We start from the raw sequence: 24,744 nt of genomic DNA, 5'->3' as shown, positions 1-24,744 counted from the left end.
TGAAGGGCTATCATCACATGATGGTTCAGTCGTCATCCGAAAAACCTTTACATGATTATGCCTCCAGAATACATCAGAACAGAACACTAAGCCAGAAGTGAAGCATGTTGTCGTCAACTAAACACACACTTTGCCACAACCGCCTGTTATGATTTCCTCCCTTTGTGTATGTGTGTGTCTGTGTGTGTCTGTGGCTGTGCAACCATTGTCATTGCTTCCTCCGGTATTGGATATTGCTCCATTAATATCAATATGTTGATAGATATGTTTCAGCTGCCTTGTCCATCACTTCCACCTTGTCATTGGTTCAAGTAGAGAAATCTCTTGCCTTACGTATGCTGCTTCCTTTGTCAGGACGGGGAGTCACTCTCAAATGATGCTCACGCTGTTGCCTGTTGTGTTAAAACTCTGCTTTTAAATAAAATTGTATCAGTGGGGATGTTGCCAACTGCAAAAAATAGAAAACACTGACTCAGTGGGAGGTGTGTGTGTGTGTGTGTGTGTGTGTGTGTGTGTGTGTGTGTGTGTGTGTGTGTGTGTGTGTGTGTGTGTGAGTGACCTGACCTTGGCATTAAGTGAGATTGTCTGAGACTGTGTCTTCTCTCAAGAAGACAACACTAAAATTATATATCTGTGTCACATTTTTTTTGTAGCTTGTATTTTTATATTACTCATAATTATGTGTTTGTAGTCTTGCTATATTTGAATTTGGTTGCAGTTGGCTGTGTTTAGCAAGAATATTACAAAGCAAGCTCCTGTGGTGACACAGAATGAGTGTGGTTTTGTATTCAGACTCCTTTGAAGACTTTATTCCCTCTGTGGAGCACCTTTGATTACTATTGTACAAAAGGGAGAGGATTGTTAATCTTGGAGAAAGTATGGGGGATGGAGGGTGTGTGTGTGTGTGTGGGGGGGGGGGTGACAAGGGGAAGATAATATTCAGAAAGATTAAATTTCCAAGAGCAAAACAGAAATGTGTAACGTCTTACATCAAAGTGACAAAGCAGAGTGCATTAGCGATGTATACGGCTGCATATTAGTAACCCTGCAACCCTTTTTGTCTTTTTAGTCTCCCTGGTGGCTCATTAGACTGGTCATTGACTCACAGGCTTGTGTCAATATGTCACTGTCTTACGCATAATTTAACTGTTAAAACAGAGCGGCGCTTTATTTCAGATGAGATATAGAAACTCCAAGAGAGGCAATGGTAGAGAAAAGGAAAGATTGAGAAAGGAGGGAAGGAAAATGGGAACTGTTTCTCTTAATTGTACCCGATAACATCTGTTCTCGAACTTGTTCTGCACTGTACATTTTACAGAGGTGTTTTAGGGCCACAAGAGATCTGACAGTGTATTTGTTCACTATTGCACTAAAACCTTCGGTACAGTAGTATTTAGAGCACAGCTATCTTGTTACAAGTAATCACGTAGACGAATTAATATTCAAAGCCCAGGAGACGCAGGCCGTGTTTATTACAAAAGTCTAGGGGCCACCTCCAATCCAGTGCCAGCTATTTAATGAATTGTGAGCTAGAGGCTGAGATTTCAGGGAGAGCTCAGAGTTCACATCCATGTTAAATACTTGATGTGGTCTTAAAAGAGAATCCGCTTAAGGTTCACTCTGTCTTCAGATGCCTCCGGCATTTATGCTCCCACTAAGACTCATCTAGTTTTTGGTTTGTTTTTGTTTTTTTGCAATCCTGCGCCTAATTTGACTTAAGGGCTGTTTTTTTTATTTCATGTCGGTATTATCACGTTCATCTCCGTCCTGGTTTGAACTGTTTGATGTGTTGTTTTGTCTTTTTAAACTTTGCTTTCTTTCATCATATATTTTCGTGAATCCACACAATCCTAACCATTGAAATCTCAAGAAGAGTTTGAAGAATTTTCGCCTTATGTTTGAATGTTCACAACAAACCAGTCAACAATCCACATTTAAAGCTGCTAATCTATGTATTTCAGCAGATATGCACTTTGAGGACTTTTCTGTTCTGGCAATGGTTTCGGTTGGACAATGAGATAGAGACGAGATGCCATTTTGGGTGGAATTGAGAAAACAGTGACGGACTCTGATTCCCTGATAACTTCGGGGAGGGATTTCCAGAGCCTGGGAGCCCTCAAGAAAGTTATGTCCTTAAAGCTGTGAAGGTTATTCTTGGGGGGTGGAGAGAGGGTCAGCAGAGGTGGATCTGAGGAGCCCAGAGGGTTGATAGGGTGAGAGGCGCTCTGTGAAAAGGCTATGATGGTTGTTGACCAGGATTTTGTGGTTGATCCAGTATGACACAGGTCAAACCAATGGGGCGCTTTCGGATTGGGGTGATGAAATGCCAGGATTTAGTGTGAGTTAAGAGTCGGGGGGGGCCTGCAGTTTTGACTGGTTGGAGTTGTCAGAGAAGTGATTTGTCCAGTTGAAAGTAAATGAAGGCATGTTCTTGATGCGGTGTGAGAGGGAGCGGGCTTGATCTTGGTGTGTTGTGAGGGTGGTAGAAAGAGGATTTGTCCGTTTGGTGGATGTGCGGCTCAACTAAGAAGGTGGATTCAAGGTTTACATCCAGGTTGTGTGTCTGGGACAAAAAAGAAACTCTGACATCATCAATAATGAATGCTGAGGGTTTTTTTTAATTTGAAAAGTGCTGATGAGAAGTTTTGTCATTGTTGATTTTAAGGGCATTGAGTTACATTCAGACCTGTACTGCAGCAGGTATGGTTATTCTTAACTATCTTTATTTGTTTAAAGGCCTCTCAAACGTTCCAGTGTTTTTATGATGTGGGGTTGCTACTCTTATGTTCTTATGGAGAGGTTCTGCTGCCCCCCCCCATCCCAGGAAAAGGAAGGAATGACCTAATCAGTCTCTTTTTTGACACTAAACAGGCTGTGGCCAATGTCAGAGAGGAGTAGATTGTTGGGGAATGTGGTTTTAAGGTAAACCTGAGTATCATCAGCGTATAGCAGTGGAATTTGAGATCGATGTACCAGAGAATCTGACCAAGAGGGAGAATGTACAGTAGATGATGAAGGGGAGTGCAAGAGATAGAAATGAGAAAGAGAAATCTCTGATGTGAAATAACCAACCAAAACTGGTCTAATCTTGGAAGGTAATTTAATGTTCAAACAGGATCCCCATAGCTCACCCTCAGACCCCGAGAGAGGAAAGTGACATCAGCCTCTGCTCACATATGTTGCCTTGTATAAACTCTACACGTTACACACTTCCACCACCATCATTCAGTTTGTGGTGACCTCTTTGTGCATCAGAGTAAAAAAATAAGACGCAAATTACACTGTCACTCTCGTATGCTCAACTTTTTTACGTCCCTTAATCAAACTCAACTGTCTGCTGATACTAAATACATTACATAACTAGTTTTCTTCATGCTGGTTTCAAAATTGATCCTCAAGTTGCAAATAAATGTAATTTTATTAAACAAGACATCAAAAAAATGACAGGATTTTGCCCAAAATAGTGTGAATAAAACCATTGTACCTCTAAACCCATGAAACATGAAGATATCACCATCCGTGCAGCAATTATAAATGTCTCCTTGCATGTCCTCTTTTTACTCTTCCCCTCTCTCATTATGTCCCACTATCTGTCTCTCCATCTTTCCGCTTTGTTGGACCTGCCATTCTATTAATCTCACCAACAGATTGCCTCTATTAATTAGTCTACATCTCCCATCTTGCGTGTAATAATCACAAGTAATAGAGATATTAGGAAGATAAGGATATTTCCGCAGTTGCACTCAATTTTAATTAGCTGGAAGATGATAAGATAGCCACTCTTCTGCCTGGCTTGAATCCAGACAAGGTCTTTTGTTTGCCACAGAATTTTCAGGCCACATATTTCTGAACAATTTCATTTTCAGTGTACAAAAATGTTTAATCTTGTCTCACAAGAAACTTCAAATATCAGAGGTAATAATGCAGCCATGTCTTTAGAGGAAACCATCTTGTCATGACTTTTTACCAATGTATATTGTACATAAATAGCATGAAAATAAAGTCTGTTGCTCTAATTTAATTTTAATTTTAATTTTTGGAGGTTGTACTGTAGGTTGGCCAAGATAATGGAGGAAGTGTCTATAAAGCATGTCTGTAGTTAATTGGAAGGTCCAGGGTGCACTAAACAGACAAGGAGAACAGGCGGGGGTAATTACCAGTCTCCACATTGTGTGTTAAGGTTTGTGCCCGTGTGTGTGTGTGTGTGTGTGTGTGTGTGTGTGTACATGGAAGTGTTGAGTAAGTGGATTGGTTAGAGGTAATTATACGCTACACTTGAGATAAAGAATACCAATTCCCATCCCTACATTTCCCTGCTGACACACAGAGTACATTTTGTCTGGTCTCATCACTAACTCTATGATTCTCGGTACATGTCCCGTCGTGCTGCTTTAAGGGCTCCGGCCCTTCAAAGTTACTAGACCTGACCTCTGCAGCATCCATGTATGTTAGGCTCTGAAACATTTTTTTTGCCCCAGCAAAACACCCCCTGTCCTATATCTTCCTTGGGGCAAAGATCTCATCCAGTTTAATGGTTGCTGTTCTTGGACCGTTCCCTAAAGACCCGTTACTCACCCTAACCCTGTCAGAGCACTGCCTACAGGGCTCACGTAATGAAGAGAATAGAAAATTGAAGACAGAACCCCAGAGCACATCATTAAACCATTTTCTATTATGGTACTATGTATAAAAGCAAGAGGAAACACTGCTGCCAGGTTGTTAAGAATACCCAGTCCCTGCTCCCAGTGAGACACTCAGGTCTCCATGGTTTTACTGGTTGGGCAATCCAAGCACTGATGAGGTGTACAGACACTGTTTCTTACCAGGAAATCTTGCTGGGGACCTTTTAACAGTTTACTGTCCGTCTGAGACTCCCAATCAGAATTGCTCCTTGTTGGAGATTTCCTGTCTAGGGTTCAAAATCCCTTAAACCAAGGACCATCATAGTCATAGTAAATACATGTTATGTTGTGCTAAATACATCTTACCACCATCTGATACTGTATCCAGTATTAAACTTAGATGGATGATGGACAATTTAAAAACAAGCTCAACATCTATACATCGTCTATTTAGACAGTCACCTCACAGCCTTGATTTTTTTTTTTACATCTACATTGTATTGATGGGATTGCTAGTTCCATCCAGCTAAATGCAGAAATACCTCAGGCCCATCCGTGATGTGTAACATGAAGGTAGCAATGACTGTTGCAGCTGCACTAAAAAAACAACACACATGACGGAATGCGATTCTTTTTGCGACTGGCCTTTTTTTTTGTCCTTGTCACACAACAGTCATCCAGCCATTTACAATGACAGAAACTCCACAGAACCAGAGCCGTTTTTACTGTGGGGCCACGGAGTTTAGTCACAGTGTTACATATCAATGAATTCTTCGCTACTCTTAAACACTTGTTGCCAGTGGAAGCACAGCACAACTTCCTGTGTAGGCTTCACTATTGTTTTAGATCATTGACAAATTTCCTGCGTGTGAAATTATTCAAAAATAACTTAAAAAAAAAAACTTTATTCATTTGAGTACCCTGATCACATCCACTGAGTAACTCGTTCAGAAATGGACTCTGCATCAGTGCAACCATGTCTCCACCGGAACCCTCTGGGGTATACGCCTTGCTAAAAGGCAATTCAGTAGTTGCAATGAGGGTGGGGCGAGCACTGCTTCTCCACTTTCCCCACCGAGATTTATCACTACCTAACTGCCACTACCTAAAGGTTAAGAAAGCTGAGCTAACTGGGAAGTTGCAGGTTCCCATTTCAGAGTCCATTAATGATGTGGAGTTGTGGAGTATCGACTTGTATACTCATCTATAACAATCCAGCATTCTTAGCCAGTATTGGATGAATTCAATAGAGGTATAGAATCAGAGAAGTACTCTAGGTATAGAGCTGATTTATACAATACAAGCAGGGAAGCTTCTGTTTCTACCTGGTTGGAAAGTTTTAAGGAACAGAGATGAGTGTTCCTAAATGATTCATAAAATGAAGGAAAAAATATCAAAAGCGTATTGCTAAATAAAACACAAAATGTGAAGCCAGCGCCTCAGGCAATTGTTTCCAAGAATGGAGCCAAAATCATCCATGAAGGATGTTCCGACAGAGGATCAACATATTTTAGTCTGAACTGTCATGATGAATCTGTCATTGTGAAGGATTTCTGAATTGAGATGAGACACGTGCCTGCACCACACACACACACACACACACACACACACACACACACACACACACACACACACACACACACATTTTATCCCATGCTGAATTTTAATCACATTCATATTTGCGTATGTTTTGGTGTGTTTGTTTGTGTAGTCTCAGATGAAGATGAAGTCTGCGGGCGTCGTGGATGGAGGCTTGTTCACAGAGAGCTATTGCAACATCTGCAATGCCCAGCTCATCTCCGAGTCCCAGCGCACCGCACACTATGAGGTGAGTCAGCCTCCCCTCAATTTGGAAGAATTTTTGTCTGGGCTTCCTCTTTTTGGCAGGAAAAATAAACACAAACAACTCAAGAGTCAACAAACTCACAAAGTAATGTCCACACAAAATAAAAATTCTTGCTCAGATAAACTGCTTTTAGGAGCAGATTCCTGCACTTTGCATCAGGCTTATTTGTACCAACAAACAGTGCTCATCCATTATACATAGACCTAATGCAGCATGGTAATGATAGTGAAACACACACACACACACAAAAACACATTTGTTCTAATGGAGTCTACCTCTCAGCAGAGTCCCTAAGAGTAATTTAATGAATTGCCATTAAATAATCAGCTCTGCGCATTATTTAACAAAATCTATGTCTGTGTGTGTGTGTGTGTGGGGGGGGGGGGGGTCCACATCACATACATGAATGTGCTTGTGTACTCTGTATCAGGGTCATTCTTGATTACAAGGCACAACTGGGATTAACGAGCGAGCTAATCAGGACGAGACCCTTATCAGGAGAGAGTTAACCAAGGACAGTGTGTAGGTGTGTGTTTTCGTACATGTGTACACTGAACACATTCACTTGACGGGAAAGATGAAAACACACAGCCTTGAGAGTTGTGCTGAAAAGTGGGTGAGCCGAGTCCCTTCACTGCTCTCACTAAACGTCACCCATAGGAAAAGTGATTGTGTGGAGGTCAGTGGATCAGTGGAAATGTTTCAAGTTGTCACGTTGCATTATAGAGCTGATGAGGATGAACATACTGGCACTGAACCTTTTTTACACATTTGATGCTGAATAATTTACCATGAAAAAAAAATGGGCAAACTAAATATGCTGTAAAATGAACACCTAGTTGATTACCTCCACTGAGCAGTTAAAAGGAAGTTATTCAGGAGCTGTTAAACGGATGCTGTGTTCTTGGAATATGGCCTTGAACGATGTGCATAAATCAAGTGCAAAAGTATCCTCACTTCATCATTCTAACCTGTTCAATATTTGTGAGACAAGTTGTCACAATCAGCATTTGAATTGTTTAAGCCAAGAATTTACCGCTTAATTTCTCCAAAGTGATATTATTAATCAGTGGACATTTAACTGAATGTTTAGGGAATCTGCGAAAAGAATAACATTTTTTTCTTTTCCAAGCTGTCATCAAAGACATCAAATTAAGACTGGGTGCTCCGCCATGTTACATCATGTCAAGAAGTAATAATTATGTGATAATCTGGCACAACAGTGTCAGCTCAAAGCATGAAAATATTGCAGAGTTGGATGTTGGCATGAGACCGTAACAGATCTGTTCGGTCTTGACGATGGAACGCTGAGTGAGATGAAGCATGTTTGGCATCAACTCAGGGACGACGTGGCAGATCTTTTTATTTAGCTGTCCTCCATCCTGGTTCCTCCAATTTGACATCACAAACCCAGAGAGACGAAAAAAAAAAAAAGGAGAGACAGAGGGGACAAGCATAGTCCATTAATGTTGGGTGAGGACTGAGGGTCAGTGCTGGGTAACCATGGTGACACAAGGCCTCGCTTTTAGTCAGTATCCCAGAGCCATCAACTACATGACCACTTATACACCTACTGTATGAACACACTCTCTCTCTCTCTCTCTCTCTCTCTCTTTCTCTGTCACTCACACACACACACACACACACACACACACACACACACACACACACACACGCTCTGACAAAATGTATTAAAGTAGTTTGACAAGTGAGGAGGCATGGGGGGCGGCTTTTAGTCCCAGGGGCAGAGGATCCAATCGAAGCACTGGAGCAGCAACTTCAGTGTCTTGTCATAGTCTCCAAGTTGATTTCTCTGTGTTCTTCTGCCATGATGTAGAACATTTTCTTCTTAATCCCTAAATCATACAGTCCTAAAGTACAAAGTGATTGATCTCATCCATCTTTCCTCCTCTGTGCTTCCTCCAACTGCTCTCCTCAATCCTTAAAGGCAAACACTTACAGATGATATGTTCATGTGTCAACACACCTTCTCCTGCTGGATTTCAAAAATTATGTAGTCGGGGCGAGAAATGGTCAGAACATGCCATTAGAAATAATGTGTAGATTGTGACAGCTGCACTCATATAGAACCAGCCTGAAAATATTCACATGCAGAAAGATATTCACAGTTCTTTAAAGTTAAATTCAGAATCGTCTAGGACCCCTCAATGTCATAGAAATTGTGTATTTCTACTTTGTATTGGGTTAAAAGTTCTTCGACTAAGGTGGATAAAATCAAAGAGTGAATGTATTTATACATTACATACCATAGGTCAAAACCCCAGCAAAACTCATGCAGAACTTTATTGATAAGGAATTTTAGCTGGTATCCTCTGTTTTAGCTCTCTTGTACCTCAGCTTCCAAATCCGTCTATAAAGTCAACAGCTGGTCTGACCCCAGGGCCTCGGCCAGAATCGGGGGGTGAATAGTCGTGCATTTGTAGTCAGAACACTTACTGATAGCAAAGCTGACAATCACAGCGCCAGCGTTGTCTATATACATAGATGTATTTAGACTAGACGAAGGTCACATTTGTGCAGAATGTTCTAATTCGGTAGTACTGCCTAGTGCCCGGCATTATAAGTATGACTGTGTACAATTATCGGGCACAGATGTTCTGGGGGAGCTGACTTAACCTCATCACACAGCGAACCTCGTTACATCTGTCATGGACATGTCCATTCAAAGTGGTCAAGTGTAAACCATCTCTCAGTCTCCAGCCTGTTTCTTGTGTCTGATGAATTTCTTCATCACACAAAATTCCTCCACATTTATTATTAATCTTTATACTTCATCTGTTCATTCAGCAGGGCCATCGTTCAACAGATCCAATTTGAATATAGTTTACTTGGCTATAAACTTTATCCACCTTGTGCTGTAGGTGTGAATATTTAGTTATAGGTTTTTAGTTTTGGATTCTTTTAGTTTTGCCTTACCTTGAACTTCAGTATTTCTTGTTTTCATGACATTGTGATTTTTAGTGATATGTAATACCAACCAATCCCCATCTAAACTTGTTTTGTCATAGTTCCTGTTTATTACTGACATACTCTTCTTCCTGCATCTGATTTGCTGTGCTCTTTAGTTCCTGCCCTTTTTTTTTAGTCTCACCTGGGTCTCATCCATTGGTTAGTCCTCATCAGCCACAATCTTGTTTCCAGTCTCTCTCCCGCCCAACCCTCATCTTCTCACACCTGTTTCTTGTTGTGTCAATGGTGCTTTCTTGTTTCAACTTCCTGTTATGTCTTTCCAGTGTTGAGTTTGTAGGTTTTTGTTTTGATTAAATTTCCAAGTTAAGTTTCCCGTCTCTGCATTTGGGTTGTGCTCCACCTCCACCAGGTGCACATTGATTGTGACTATGTAAAATTAGCTCACTCCCCTGATTGAACGCACTCTCACTCTATATGCATGTATCTTTTTAGTGTGATGATGTTTTCGGTCCTCAGTTCTTTTTAAAGATCAACAGTCGTGAGTGACATGGGACAAACCCTCAACACACTTCTAATGATGTTGGATAATCATGTGTCATCGTGAAGGTTATTCCAGTGATCAGCAGCTCACTGCATCTTTTGATGTTACATTTTTTACTTTTATGACCCTGATGATGGCACGATGGTGTAGTGGTTAGCACTGTCGCCTCACAGCAACAAGGTTCCAGGTTTGAGTCCTGGCTCGAGTCCTGGCTCGGGCACGGGATCTTTCTGTGTGGAGTCTCCATGTTCTCCCTTTACCTGCGTGGGTTCTCTCCTGGTACTCCGACTTCCTCTCACAGTCCAAAGACATCAAGAGGGGACGAGGCTGATTGATACTCTAAATTGACTGTAGGTGTGAATGTGAGTGTGAATGGTTGTCTGTCTCTATGTGTTGGCCCTGTGATGGACTGGCGACCGGTCCAGGGTGAACCCCACCTCTCGCCTGAAGGCTGCTGGGATAGGCTCCAGCCCCCCGTGACCCATCACAGGATAAGCAGTAGAAAACAAATGGATGGATGACCCTGATGAAGCACATGAGCTAACAGTGTAATGACAGTCTAAAGACTTTAACTGTGTAAAGTTTTTACCTCTTTAGCACTATCTGTGTACAACTTGTGAATTAGTCACAGAAAGTTTGGTTTTACATTACCAGAGGCAAGTGTTCAACAGAGTACAAGAGAACCCAAAACTTCCATCCATCCATTCATTTTCTACTGCTTATCCTATTAAGGGTTGCGGGGGCGCTGGAGCCTATCCCAGCGGCTTTCAGGTGAGAGGCGGGGTTCACCCTGGACAGGTCGCCAGTCCATCACAGGGCTAACAATATAGACTGACAACCGTTCACACTCACATTCACACCTACGGTCAATTTATAGCACAGGTGTCCAACTGATCCAGTAAAGCGCCGTGTGGCTGCAGGTTTTCATTCCAACCGAGGAAAAGCAACACCTGAATCTACTTAAATCAATCAAGCTGTGTCCACACAACTCATTGGTTGGATCAGGTGTTGCTTTTGCTAGGTTGGAATGAAAACCTGCAGCCACATGGCGCTTTACTGGCTCAGTTTGAGACCCCTGATTTTGAGTATCAATCAGCCTAGTCCAATCTTGATGCCTTTGGACTGTGGGAGGAAGTCGGAGTACCAGGAGAGAACCCACGCAAGGGAGAACAAAACTTCCATTTAATGTAATATTATCTATTAATTTTACTTGGAACTAGGTGCTTCTGTATTTTGCGTGATAGATGTGTTCCCTGGCTTCCTGGGGCACAATCTAATACCAATTTGGAGCATGTGCAGATCCACACCTACCCTACTATACATATTAACTCAGACAGCTGAAGCTGGCCCAGGGCTTTAGTCATGTAGCCGGGGGAAACATGTCTGCTTGCATCATCAGCTGAAACCGAGGTGAAAGCTCGGAGGGAGTTGCAAAGGTGGAGTGACATTCATCGATTTTTATTTTTTTCTCCTCTTGGGCCTCCTGATAAAATAGTTTCACTGACTCTGTCTGTCTGTCTCTCTATTTCCTAGAGTAAGAAACATGCCAACAAGGTGCGTCTGTTTTACATGCTTCACCCTGAAGATGGAGGACCACCTTCCAAGAGACTGCGGCCAGACAACCCAGTAAGCTCCCAGTAGAATTTCTCAACTACACTATTGTACTGGTGAACATATCTGTGGGAGTATGTGAATGTACAGCATGTATTTATGTCCTTGACCACATGTAAACAACCCGAGTTGACCTCCCTCCATCTAATCCTCTACTAGTCCACTCTCAGGCTCGGTCATGGCAGCCAAGTGCTCCAGGGAATATTTGTTTGATCTGCTGTTTGCATTTGTGTTTGTGCACCTTAATTCACCCAAGAGATGATGCCTGGTGTTTCTGGTGTGTGTGTTTGTGTGTTTTGAATGTATTGGCTAGGTTTGTGTGTTTGCATTTTGTGGGAGTGTGTGTGTGTGTGAGAGAGAGAGAGAGAGAGAGAAGCAATGAAACAACAATAAGTAAAAGACAGAAATGGAAGAAGTGTGAATCTAATGGACTATTGTGAAGAAGGCGCTCTACCGTAGAACACTATGTGCCCCATTTATCTGGTCCCTCGATACACACATTGTGTCAGATTCACACACACAATACATACAGCACACACTTTGAGGACACAGCTGGTGGAAAAATAAATCAAACTGGCTGAAAATTCTTGCTGCACCAGAAAGAGAGAGAGGGGAAGAGAAAGAGACGGATCGAGAGGAGGGAAGAGGTGGAGCATCAACTGAAACAATGTGCTGTCGGAGCCGAGACCTTGAGCCTTTGTTCAGGGCCAATTTCCTCAGCGTGATGACAGCCTGCTGTCCTCTGACAAGAAAACTAAATCTAAGGTACTAAAATATTTTATGCGAGTGCTTTTGCAACTAGATTGGACCTGAGTTGACTTAATAATGAGTTCATAACCCCACATTTGTGAGCCTTCTTGTCCAAGTTTGTAATTCTTTTGTTCTGTCCAGAAAAATGGATCCTGGATATGTTGGCTTTGCCTCAGGATACAGGCCCCAGGTATGCTGATAGGTAGTAATGTTTGTCCTCTGTTTGAATAAGCAAAATTTGAAATGGGTTTTCAAATCCAATGTCAAATTCCCCATTAGATCAGGTTCATCTTGTTAGAACTTAGGTTAATTAACATTTGATTAGATTTTGAAATTGATCTGGAACTGGATCTGATGATGTCATTTCACCACGTTAAAGCTACGCCTCACAGATTTTTAATCCTTCTACTAAGTGGGGTAGATTAATGGGTGGGTCAGTGCATCTTATTACTGAAAGTCCAACTAAAGATTGACATTGTTTCTCACGTTGTTCAGAGGTTTAGGGGTGGCTGGTCTTTTAGAGAGGCTGCTTGTGCTACTCCAATACTCTTCTTGTCTCACAGAAGCAGTCCTTGCTCTGGAGCCTCTTCTAGGTCTCTCTGTCTTTTCCATGCATCTGTTTAGCATAGAGAGAGTGAACCGCATATTCTTCTTCAACGACAGAGCTCTTGGGTACTGCCCCTATATCTGCATGATGACAAATGAGGGTGTGTGTACAGGTCTAGTACTTCCTCTGTTTGGTCAGCCTACCTGTGTTGGAAAGACTGAGGGAAATGGCGTGATGTCACCATATGCCATTTCTGACTGTCAGGTGATAAAATGCAGCCGTCGACTCCACATGTGATGGACGAAGCATGTGGTTGTCCAGTCTCTCCCAGAGTGGCAGAGTGGGTGGGGCAGTGACCAGGACAGCTTGGTAAGGTGAAATGGCGATTGCATAATTGGGAGGAAAAAAAATAGGGGAAAGCAAAAAATAGATAGATCCACGAAAAGTCTAATGTCCATTCCAGTTGGATGACGTTGGAATCTGACAGGAACAAGACTGAGTCATGCTGTACTGTGTGACATTTACATTTCTTATTCAACAAGATGAACCATTTTTCTTGGCACAAGCTGTAGATGGAGGTAGAAAAGGATGATGCATGTGCACCACATTGCACACATATGAAATTGGCACGTCAAGGGTGCATGGGTTGACAGAAACAGAAACACACACACACACACGTGTTGTAGAACTCCACACACCTGCGTCTCCATCTGCCTCTCTAAGTGAGTAAGATGTGACTCAGCCCCTCCTGGCTTTCACCTCATATGGGACACTAAATACACATACTGTAAAGACACAACACACACACTCACCCACACACACACTCGCCTCACCTACCAAAGCATAACATACTGTGAGCTTCATAACTAGTGCCACCGTTTACACAAAGATGTGTGACATTAATTATATGAAAATACTGAAAAACTGATACACACTTCTCTAGAGATTAACTTTGTCACTGCTCAGTTTGGGATAAACTTTTCATCTTTCATGCCTTTCATCCTTTTTTTTAACACCCTAGGGAAGTTTTGCACATCTTTTCCTAGCACTTCATCTTGGTGTTTTTTTCTCACTCTGACTGACAAGGTGCAGTCCAATGGGAACCATAGAGATGTGTTTTCTTTGCACAGTGAATGAAATGCCAATGTCAGTGTAAACCGCCATGCCTTGAGCTTTTTGCGGCTCTTTGTGTTCGTGTGTGGAGGTGAAAGTGTTCTCCAATGCAGAGAAAGTAGGTCGTAAAGGTGCTCCCAGATGAAAGGAGGGCTGGCTTGATGTGTTTTTCTCCCGTACCCTCCACCCTGCTCTCCCTCTTTCAGTCTCTGTCTGTTCAGATACCTGCACTCAGGGCAAGAGATAACAAAATGCGTTCTTTCCTATTCTTCTTGAATGCTATATTTGCATTGTTTCTCCTTTCAATTTACACTTTCAACGCTTCTTCAAACTCCAAATGAGAGCGTTGGTTTCTCTGCGCTGCTTCATGTGTATATTTAGCAATGTTTCCCACAGCGCCTCAACACAGCCGTAGAAGCAAGAGCAGAGAGAGAGCACAACAGAAGGAGAGGAAGATAAACACAGCTAATTAGGAGTCTATTGTTAGCATGAGCAGGATAAAGCCACCCAAACACAAAATATTCAGAGATACAGACATCGCTGTCAAGCATTGAATAAACAGGCAGCATGTGCGCGCACAAGCACCGGAACACACACGACAATTAGGTTGCATGCAAATCAGCCTCAACAGATGTGAGAGGTGAAAATTTAAGGGAGTGCAGCTAGAAATCCAGAAATCTACAATGAAGAGACAGCGATGAAGGAAAACAGTGAGTCAGAGAGATGCTGTTTATTGTTGAAAGTAGTTCAGTAGAATGGCAGCTGTAATGAGCAATGTCAGTCACCCACACACACTCGAGATTGTTTCCAACTTTCCCTGCACTGTCACTAAATCCCCGGTGGAACGCCGAGCACCAGGATTTGTGTTGCCGCCTTCCTCTTTCAAGTAGATGAATCTTTGTGTTTCAGTGCCTTTCCCGTCGACCGTCTCTTATTGCTTTGCAGAATGTTTTGACAGGTGCGACTGCTGCAGAGTGTCGGCTTCCTCATCCTCAGTCAAGAGAAAAAAAAAAAAACGTGCAGTAGTGGGACACTGCAGTTGATTTTCCTCATACCGGTACAACAGAATAGCAGTAGAACAAGCAGCAGCCTTGCTCATGGGAGACAGGGAGTAGGTGAGGAGGAGAGAAAGAACAACAGGATGATTAGTGAGGAAGATGAGAGCAGCAGCAGTAAGCACACATTAGAGAGGAGGTGAAACTGAATGGGGAGAGATGGTAATGAGGAGCAGGGGGAATGTATGCAGAGACGGGTGAAGCGATGAGGCATGGAAGAGGAACTTTTCCTGGGAGACAAGAGGACGGGAGAGAAGAGGAACGAGACAGGTCCTTGTGGGCTTTGTGGCTCCCATGGCACTGTCATGAATAAAGTTGGAGGGAGATAAATATAGATTACAGGGAGAAATAAATATGCACACAATTCATTATCTTTCTTGAAACATTACAATTAATTTGTAGCGAAGGAGAGTGGAAGTGCAGGATGTTAACATGATCGCAGCAGGGACAGACACGGGGGAGGAGAGGAGGGAAGGCTGGAGAGGGGGAGAAGGGGGGGTGCGAGGGGCCTGCCAATACAGATAAATATTTCATCCTACAACACAGAGAGTCACTGAGACTGGTGCCCAGAGGGGGAAGGAGGATGCAGAGAGGAGGGAGGAGAGAGGAGAGAGAGGAAGAGGCTGAGAGTGAAGGGGAAGGCAAAGATGGAAAAAGCAAGTGAGGAAGAAGTAAGAGAAGAAGGAAAAGAGAAAGAGAGATGGGACAGCTGAGAGACAAAGCCAAGCCTGGAAGGTAAAGGTGTCCTTAACGCTCACATCCACTGTCCATGATGCTAACCAGGGCTGACACAAGACTCACACACACACACACACACACACACACGCATCTCGAAGACACACCCACACAACAGAAATGGTGTTGCAGACGTTACTATTATTGTCCACGCTCTTTCCCCGAGATTGAGGATTCTCTCCTGCAACTTGACACCTGGACTACAGAGGGAAGGAAAAAAGAAAGACAGCAAGAAATAGACATGAAAAAAGAGAAAAAGAAAGTTCAGGAGAGGCAGAGACATTTAGAACAGAAGCCTTTAAGAACAGACAGTAAGAAGACAGAAAAGAACAGCTGTAGAAGTAAGAGAGAAATACTGCTCCCCAAACTGGTGTTTTTTGTTCATCATCTCTCTCTATGTGGGCATTCAAGCGGTAAAGGGTCAGATTAGGAAAGTTGCAGTCTATGAGCCAAAATATAGTATAAATATCTGAAAGCATTCCTTAACTTTGGACATTTTCAGCAGGTTTTGGTGAAAGTTTGCTGAAAAATGCCATAGTTACGTTACTAATCACCATCAGTAGTGAACAGTGCTATTTTCACATCCCTTCATCATTTCAAACATGCAGCTGCTATATAAAACTCTCAGTATTCTGATGTGCAGGAACAGAAAGCCGGAGAAAAAAATAACGCTCTTCTCGTGTCTGCGTATGTGCATGTGATCTTGTGTCTTTGCGTGTTTAGAGGATGTGCATGTATTTGTGCAATCATGTCAATCAGACAGTTGGTCTTTGTTTGTGTTTTCCTCCGTTCCCATGGGGAGCAACTCCCCCTCATCATTAGTAAAGAACCAGCAGCGGCGAAGGGGCCTTGAGTGTGTGTGTAAGTGTGTCTGTGTGTGCGTGTGTGTTTGTTTGTGTGTCAGTTTTCAATTTCTTCTGTCCCTCATCCTCTATTCATCTTCTCCTCGCCTCCTCCAGGACTGTGCAGAGACAGAGGTGGACAGAAACAAGTGCTGCACCTTATGTAACATGTTCTTCACCTCGGCAATTGTCGCCCAGTCCCACTACCAAGGGAAAACACACGCCAAGAGAGTCCGCCTGGTGCTAGGAGAGACACCCAACATACCCACAGCCATGACCAGTCCTACAAATACAGGTGTCCGTCACACTAACCCTTTTCTTGCCTCGCATCCAGATTGTGTAACTGCGCTCACCTTTGTTGTTGTGGTTGTGTGTTTATTAAAGTCTTTTTCCTGCAATTGAAGGGGCACAGTGCTCAGGCAGTAAGCTGTGTCACTTTGTTGGTTTTCTGCTGCTGCAGGAAATGGTCTGCTCACCACTTTCAGGTCTGCACTGCATTCATGTCACGCCAAAAACGCACCTCTGATTCATGCCAAGCCCCTTTGTGCCTCGACTCCTCTGCCAACTGATCTGAAGGAATCGGACACGCACCTAAAGCCCCTCGCACCACACTCCTTTGATCTTGTGGTTTAGATCCCCTAAATAGGGCCCATCTTGTTTGAGCCACGAGTGCTACATGAATGTTGACAACCAGTTCAGAGCAGCCAGTGCCAGATGTTTTCTCTTGTTGAAGGGTCTGCAACTGTGTTGTCATGTCAGTCTTGAAATTGAGCGATCCCTTTGCAGATCCAATACTTCATTGTTCCGTCAATAACACTTTGGAGATGAACCCTTTCAGTGCCAGCAGATCAATACTTCTATTGAATTCCCGCGGTCATGTTTACACACGAGTCCAAGTTGTTAATTTGGTCATAAACACTCTGTCACACACATTTACATCAGCAGGCATGCAACCACCTAACTTCAGGGCTATTTTCAGTTCAAATTTATATTTAAAGCGGATTCAAAAAGCTTAACCATGCACCGCTTATAAAAGTCTCGCTTGTGTATCAGATAAAAAAAAAAAGTTTCTGAGAAAATTCAAGAAGTAAAACTTAGAAGGTGACAAGAGCCAAACATTCATGTTTACAGGTTTTACATTAATAAAAACATCCCTCTCAAATTAAGATATCCTCAACATGATTTTTTATTCATGCTCCTGATTGTGATGTTATAAATGACGGTGCTGGTGGGTCGTCTCCAGAGGAGCTTTACATAATGTGATTCAAATTGGATTCAAGAAGGAAAAAAATTCACAGCTATAAACACGCGATTGCTACAAACACGAAGTGTCATAATCAAGCCTCTGAGTGACTTTTGCTAAACTTTGGCCTACTTTGGAGAAGTGTCGCTTCTGTACATCCGCTGCCGTGGCATTTCCATGATTATGTGACAGTGGGACCTGGAGGAAAAGAAAGATGAAATAGAGACGGAACAGACGAAGAGTGACCTGGGAGAGAAGAAGAGGATTTCAGGAGAGATTAAAGTCAAAAGTAGCCTTCATGATTACTCGGAGATGAGCGCTCTGTTGTGGACACACAGCCATGCTGACAGGCTCGTGCACACACCCGGGCGCGGCAGAAACACATGCACGCACACACGCACGCAATCATTTGGCACACACAAGCAGGAAGCATGAGGACATGTGGACTCCAACATACATCCATAAATATTAGAACATATGAAGGTAAAAGCAGGAATCGTGTGTCAGAGAAGCCCTTGAGAGGTGGGGAGCAGACCGTGTACTGTGTACCTGTGATCCTCCCCACAAACATTCACTATCACGCATTATCACTCTGTGCCCTTCGCTGTGAAAAACACTTACTTCTGCTCCAGCATGCAGGGATCACGGTCAGGAAAAAGGAAAAGGTGGGAAAACAGAAAAGAGAGGGAAAAAAAACATTTAAGACAATGTCACATGTGCTATCAGGTCCTTGAAAACACAAAAACACACACACATACACACACAGGAGATTTTAATAATCATCCGAGATTCATAGCTGAAAACTGAAACGACAGCAAAGTTGGAGGATTTAATTATGAAGAGAGGTGAGAGGGTGGCAAATGCAAGTAAAAGCAAAGGGTATCTGAGAGGGTGTGGCTGTTGAGATGAGAAGGGACACGAGCATAGATACAGTAACTATGTGAACAGAGCACAAAGACACATGGAGTGATGAGCAACCAATCAGCTTGCAGGGCTACAGTCAGGTCAACACACAAACACACCTCACATCCATGGTTACTGGACAAAAATTTGTTGTCAGTGAGCTGATGGTTGCTGATAAAGAGGCGATATGATTCATTTGTGCTCGTTTGTGAGTGGTGTTTTGTTTGTGATTTAAAAAAAATTCCTGAACGTGTGGTATTGTCGCTGCCTTGTCGATATAGCTGGAGAGTCATTGACATTGTAGGTGGCGGATCGGCACATTTGGACATGCCATCTGGCACTGTAAGCTTTCTCACACAGTTTGGCGATGGACCTAACACCCCCTCTCTGTGTCCAAATAAACAGTCTGAGCAGAGATGAGTCCTCTGGTAGATGTATAACTTACACACAGTCCAGTCTATTCTGGAGCTTCATTGATACACACCTCTTCTGAAGTGTGTGCCGAATACACCACCTGAACGCCCACATGCACACAGACACATGCAGCCAAACACACAGACATAGTCAGTGCTGCATGAGCCACAACCGCATCCCCCTGGTAGCCTGTTGGCTATTAATGGGCGATCACCATGGTAACCAGTGTCATGTCATGAGGAGCAGGTCACCTGGAAGTCTGCCATTTCTTTTTTTTCCCCTCTCAGAGAAGAGAGGAGAGGAGAGGAGAGGAGAGGAGAGGAGAGGATTTAGGTAGAAGATGCAGCAGGAAGGTTCTGAAGTACTGCCCATGAAAGCCACTTGACGGCCGTTAATGGCCTCCTCCCATGTTCCACAGATTGGCCTTGAATCATCTGCTCTAAGTCTGAACTTTCAAATGTCTGTGTGTGCGCTTCTCTGTGAAATAGTTGCATGAAATTCAGAGTAACTTTACAAGAATGCACAAGAATGTCATTGACATTTGAATTCATATTAATATGCCCAGTCACTCTTTTCCCCTTCTCATCTTCCCTTACTTTTTTTTTTTTTTACTGCATCCACCTCCAGATTCTTCCCCTTCCACCCCGCTGCCCGCAGATCCCACTGCTTGCCCTCCTCATCCCCCCACGCTGCCCTGGCCCGTGGCGGTGGTCGGCACAAATGGCGGAAGAGAGGCAGGGAAGTACTGCTGCCTGTGCGGAGCCTGGTTCAACAACCCGCTGATGGCCCAGCAGCACTACGAGGGGAAGAAACACCGCAGGAACGCAGCCAGAGCACGCCTTGTGGAGCAGCTCGCAGGGAGTCTGGATGCCACAGAGAGCACAGGTCAGCCTCTTGGCTTCCCTGCACCTAACACAAGCGAAGGGAAAGTGGATAAGGGGGGGGGGGGGGGAATCACATTTAACATCTTGTTCGTGTTCCTTTCACTGCAGTGTATTTTACAGATATAATACTGAGGTAGATAAAATTAGCAACATTAGCCTGATGCTATTAAAACTGGCCTCTGCACTTTACCAGGTAACTAGACAGAAATGGAGCAGAACGACATACACTCCCCTCCAAATGTAATGGAACAGTGAGGCCTATCCCCTTATTTTTACTGTACACTGAAAACATTTCAGTTTGACATGGAGAGATGAATTTGAGACAAAAGATTAACATTTCAGCTATTATTTCCAGGTATTTATTTTTTAGATCTAATACACAACTTGGAAGATAGTATTTTTATAAAAAACACCAATATTTTTAGGTAAGCAAAAGTATAGGAACAGATTGACTTAAAGTAGTTTACAGTGAATACTGAATATATAGTTGCAAAATCTTTTGCTTGCGATAATTCCATCCAGCCTATGTCCAACTGACATCACCAAACTTTTGCATTCTTCTTTTGTAATGCTTTTCCAGACTTTCACTGCAGCCTCTTTCGGTTGTTGTTTTTTCCGGGGGGTTACTCCCTTCTGTCTCCTCTATAGCAGGTACAATACATGCTCTATGGGGTTCAAGGCTTCTTTGTCCCAAACTTTGTCTCAGAATTTTTGAGGCTTATCGCTGTTTTCCAATACTTGTGGAGGGGAGTGTAGATCAGGCAGGTCATGTTGCAGTCCTGTCCACTTTACATGGAGACCCAGTTCTCTCCTTCTCTATTGGCAGACGTCATTCAAGGCATCTTATTGAAGCTGCTTCTGTCTGCGTTCTATTCTTGTTTTGTCTGCACTTGGTTTGTCATCCCATCTCATCCCACTGACTGCACCTACTTGCACATTCGCAGGCTTTTCCAAACCTGCTTTAAAAGCCTAAAGATCCTGTTCCGTTAAATTAAGAGTTACCTCAAGAAGTCTAGTATCGTGGGCCTATGTAGGATCTTTGGTGGCTGTCGTAGAAGCAGCATGGAGCACAGTGATGATGTTGGTGTCTGTTTTTTCTGTCTGGAGCTTTTTATTCCCATTAATGCCGATGGGAGCCAGAACTGATAAATACCCATGTTTACTTTGAATAACTCTTGTCCCACTGTTCTCAAAAGCTGGGAGTTAGCAAGTGTTGCTGGGGCTTTTTGGCCAGCAGGAAAGGAGCCAAAGTCACTTGTGTTGTCATTATTGCCGACTCTGCTCTGTACCCCCTTGGGTCCTTTCTGCTGCTGCTGCTGCTGCTGCTGCTGCTCTGACTTTGGCTTTATTTCTGACCATGGAAAGACAGAAAGTTCCCAGACCAGAATCATACACCCAAATTAAATGCAATACACCAGTTATTAAATTTCCTTTTTGTCAAGGATTGAAATATGCATTCTGTTTAAATGAACATGTGTTTCTGTTAGGTAACTTCAGGTCAAACCCTCCCCACATAAAGAATTCTAATCCTAAAAATACCTGAGAGCTGATAATTACCTTTTAAATTTAGATGGAGATTTGAATAATTTCACAATTCTACCATCGTATAAAAGCCTTGAGGTGCACGAGTGCATTACAAGCTTAGGAGGGGGGGATCTCAGGATAGATAGTTCAGCAAGTGATCTGGGTTTGAAGCTTGACACGTTGCGGAGTAAAGGTCAGCAGGTGTCAGTCTTTGCTCCTCGCTAGTGGAAATATAATGCCAGATCCCTGGAGTGCGCTTTTAAAAGTGCTTATAGGTTAAAGAGTGTTAAGGGCTGATCTGTTTCCAAGTCAATAAAATGAACACTCATCCATCATCTGTGGCGAATGTGTCTCTCTCTCTCCAACTGAATCTCCATATCTCAGTCCAGCTGAAATTTTGACTTGTTCATCATGTGTTTGCTAACCAATCCATGTCAGCTGTCTGTAGTCTCCTCTTATTACAATTCACACTTGTTAGGGTGTCGCAATTTGTACAAACGTCAGAGTCATAGGACCACCGTCGGTATGCTGTGCACTGAAGAGAAAACACGCCACACACACACAGGCAGAGAAGAACATTGATATTTTTGTTGTGGTTAAAAAAATATAAATCCAACACAGAAGAACACCATGGGGGGATTGGAGTGTTGTTTAATATTAATAATTGGTCAAACTGAGATGGTTACCGTCACATTTTAAGTGCTGGGCTATAATTACTATTCTATCTGCCTTTTAATTCCTCTCCCACACAAACACTTCCCTGCACAATTGTAGCAGTCCACAGATCACATGCTTACATCCAAGCTTCTGCCAAAAGAATATTCCAGTGAAATTATTAATAGTATATTTCATACAGAATCAGATATTCCTTTTTCTCGCTCTTAGCGAGGGACATCATCAGCAGGCACATGAGCGCTGTGCGACACCTCTACTTCACACACATACATAAACAGAGCGCCACACACACAAATCCTCTGTGAGCTGAAGCCGTGACGTTGGTTGTGTGCTCCAGGTGCCGTGACACAAACAATCATCTCAAGAAGCCAATCATATTAAAAGCATGAGTCATGTTGCCGCCTCCACTGGCTCAGAGGCTTTAAGTGGTGTCATGTTGGATATCGTCCTCCATCCACACACACTGTGACCCAGATCCCTCAACTGCCACTGATTTTGGGGAACATTTGTATCCAAATCTCCGAATGTAGCTACAAAACACATTTGAAAATTGTCAGTATACAATAGGAAAGAAACAGGGTTCTCTTTTATGTAGTTAAATGTTTACTCTCACTGAAAGAGTGTTGCTAAATCTATTAGCCAGCTTCCTTTCACGGGCGATGGACTGGTCCAAGATCTCTAAGTGAGCTCGCTGCTGACGTGATCTATTACATGTGCCATCAGTCAAGTGTTTGTTCCGGGGCCTCTAGTCTCAAACACTTTGCTAATCTCAGTCGACGGCTCTATTGTCAGCTGTCGTTTGTTCTCCGCTGAGATATTTTCATTGGTGAAAAATTCTCACATCTGATTGGCATTTATCACCACTTCGGGTGTGAAGTCACAGGTGTGCGGGGTATAATCTCAGAGGGAAGTTTGAATTTGAGGCGGCAGATGAGTGTGTGTGCATGCAAGTGCCATCTTTTTGTCCTCCTTTTCCATTTATGGAACTGTTTCATTCTAAGTACTGTAAGTTCACTGCATTGTGTTCCAACACTTAACCTGTTCATATTAGATATGATGTCAAATCAAGTACACTTTGTTCCAACTGTAGAGCATGTTATATGTTGTCTATGTCTGGTCTGTCTTCTAGATTAGCTCCACTAATTTGCCCCAAAAAACAACAAAAAAGCAAAGATAATCTGCTGAAAAAAGTTCATTTTCCTGCCTGGATATGTACTAAATTGGCACGTATTTGCAGGGGTACACATGGTGTCGGCCAAAAAAACAAAACAAACACAAAGTAGTCGCTGAAAAAAAAAATCAACCAGCATTTTAAATTCCTTCCACCTGCATTCTGTGAAGACCAGCTCCTACTGTTCCTCTAACTGGATCTCACTGCCACATGCTCAACTGGTCAAACAAGCGGTACCAAGTTTAAGTTCACTTTCTCCAGGGTCTGGGGAAAAAAATCAGCCCTTTACCACTCAATATGTTGCCTTGCTTTCTCAAATATGGATAAATGGTTGAAGCATATGAAGTTACTGTCCTCTTTTTATTCAAGAGTGTGGTATAGCAGTTTGAGAGCATGATTTGTTGATTTCATGTTCAGATTTTGCAATATTTTCCCTCAAATCTCTGCCCTTGCCCTCAAATAGCCTCTGCTGCACTAAGATTTGCCCTGTTTCTGCTCAGACTGTCTGCTTGCACTCAGATTTATTGTTGCTTGCACAGATTTCCTGCGCTCGCACTTCAGCTCATGCCCCAGTGCTGATTCTGCTCACTCACAAAACTTCTGCTCTTTTTCTCTTTTTCCTGCACTCTCAGAGCAAAAATCCACTGACCAATAGGAGGCCATGTGTTGTGCTGACCAATGAATGATTCCTGTCAGCTTGTGGGCGTGTTCACTCAGCTTCTTGGAGTGTCCCTACAGACGGGTACTCTGTTTTATGCACTCTGGACCTCCAGGCCTTTATTAAATGTACTTCTTAAGCTTTTCTTACAACATTTGGAATAAAAGGACAGTTAATTTATACCTTTTTCTTTATTATAATAGCTGCATACAGTAAAACTGTCCTTTGATTCTAAAAGTTATAAAGAAAGCTTCAGTACATTTAACAAGACCAGGTAAAACTCAGTATATAGCTTGAGTCCTGGTCAGAGAGTCAATATGGGACACTCCAAGGAGTCCATTTTATTGGTCAACATTACACCTGGCATCCTATTGAATGGTGGATTTTAGAATGTTGTTTCGCCAATGATCCAAACGGCAGAGTTTTGAGGGAAAATACTGCAAAATTTGAATGAGAAATCAATCAAATCTGCTCTTGAACTGCTGTACCACACCCTTGAATAAAGAAAGGAAAGTAAATGACCAATGTTGCCCTGCACCCTAGGGAGCAGAAGTGGATGCAGTACCAGGGCTGAGGATAGTGTTAGCATGGATGCTAGCCTCTCCACTAGTACTGCTGGAGCAGAAAGTGTCAACACGGACTGTTTTTGATCATATATGTGATGAGTCTGCTTGAACGG

The 24,744-nt window shown here is 42.9% G+C and overlaps 1 protein-coding gene across 3 annotated transcripts in view; it reads left to right on the top strand.

The window, feature by feature from the left end:
* The window catches only part of LOC147247524 (zinc finger matrin-type protein 4), a 60,747-nt gene that overhangs the window by 10,774 nt on the left and 25,229 nt on the right, over positions 1 to 24,744 (top strand). Inside the window, exons 2-5 of one of the 3 annotated variants that reach the window (XM_086180954.1) lie at positions 6,334 to 6,450; positions 11,474 to 11,566; positions 16,711 to 16,888; positions 19,781 to 20,038. In XM_086180954.1, coding sequence (XP_086037080.1) covers positions 6,340 to 6,450; positions 11,474 to 11,566; positions 16,711 to 16,888; positions 19,781 to 20,038 — 640 coding nt within the window. In that variant the 5' untranslated portion in view covers positions 6,334 to 6,339. Of the gene's footprint in view, positions 1 to 6,333; positions 6,451 to 11,473; positions 11,567 to 11,945; positions 12,317 to 12,442; positions 12,492 to 16,710; positions 16,889 to 19,780; positions 20,039 to 24,744 lie in introns of those variants that run through there. The other 2 variants (XM_086180955.1, XM_086180956.1) reach the window with 2 other exon arrangements.

This window comes from Aulostomus chinensis, chromosome 16 (assembly GCF_037954235.1).
Source record: "Aulostomus chinensis isolate RoL2024-O1b breed Wild chromosome 16, RoL_Achi_v1.0, whole genome shotgun sequence".
Classification (NCBI taxonomy): domain Eukaryota; kingdom Metazoa; phylum Chordata; class Actinopteri; order Syngnathiformes; family Aulostomidae; genus Aulostomus; species Aulostomus chinensis.
The sequence above is the reverse complement of the archived record's forward strand: the minus strand, read 5'-3'. Positions and strand labels throughout refer to the sequence as shown.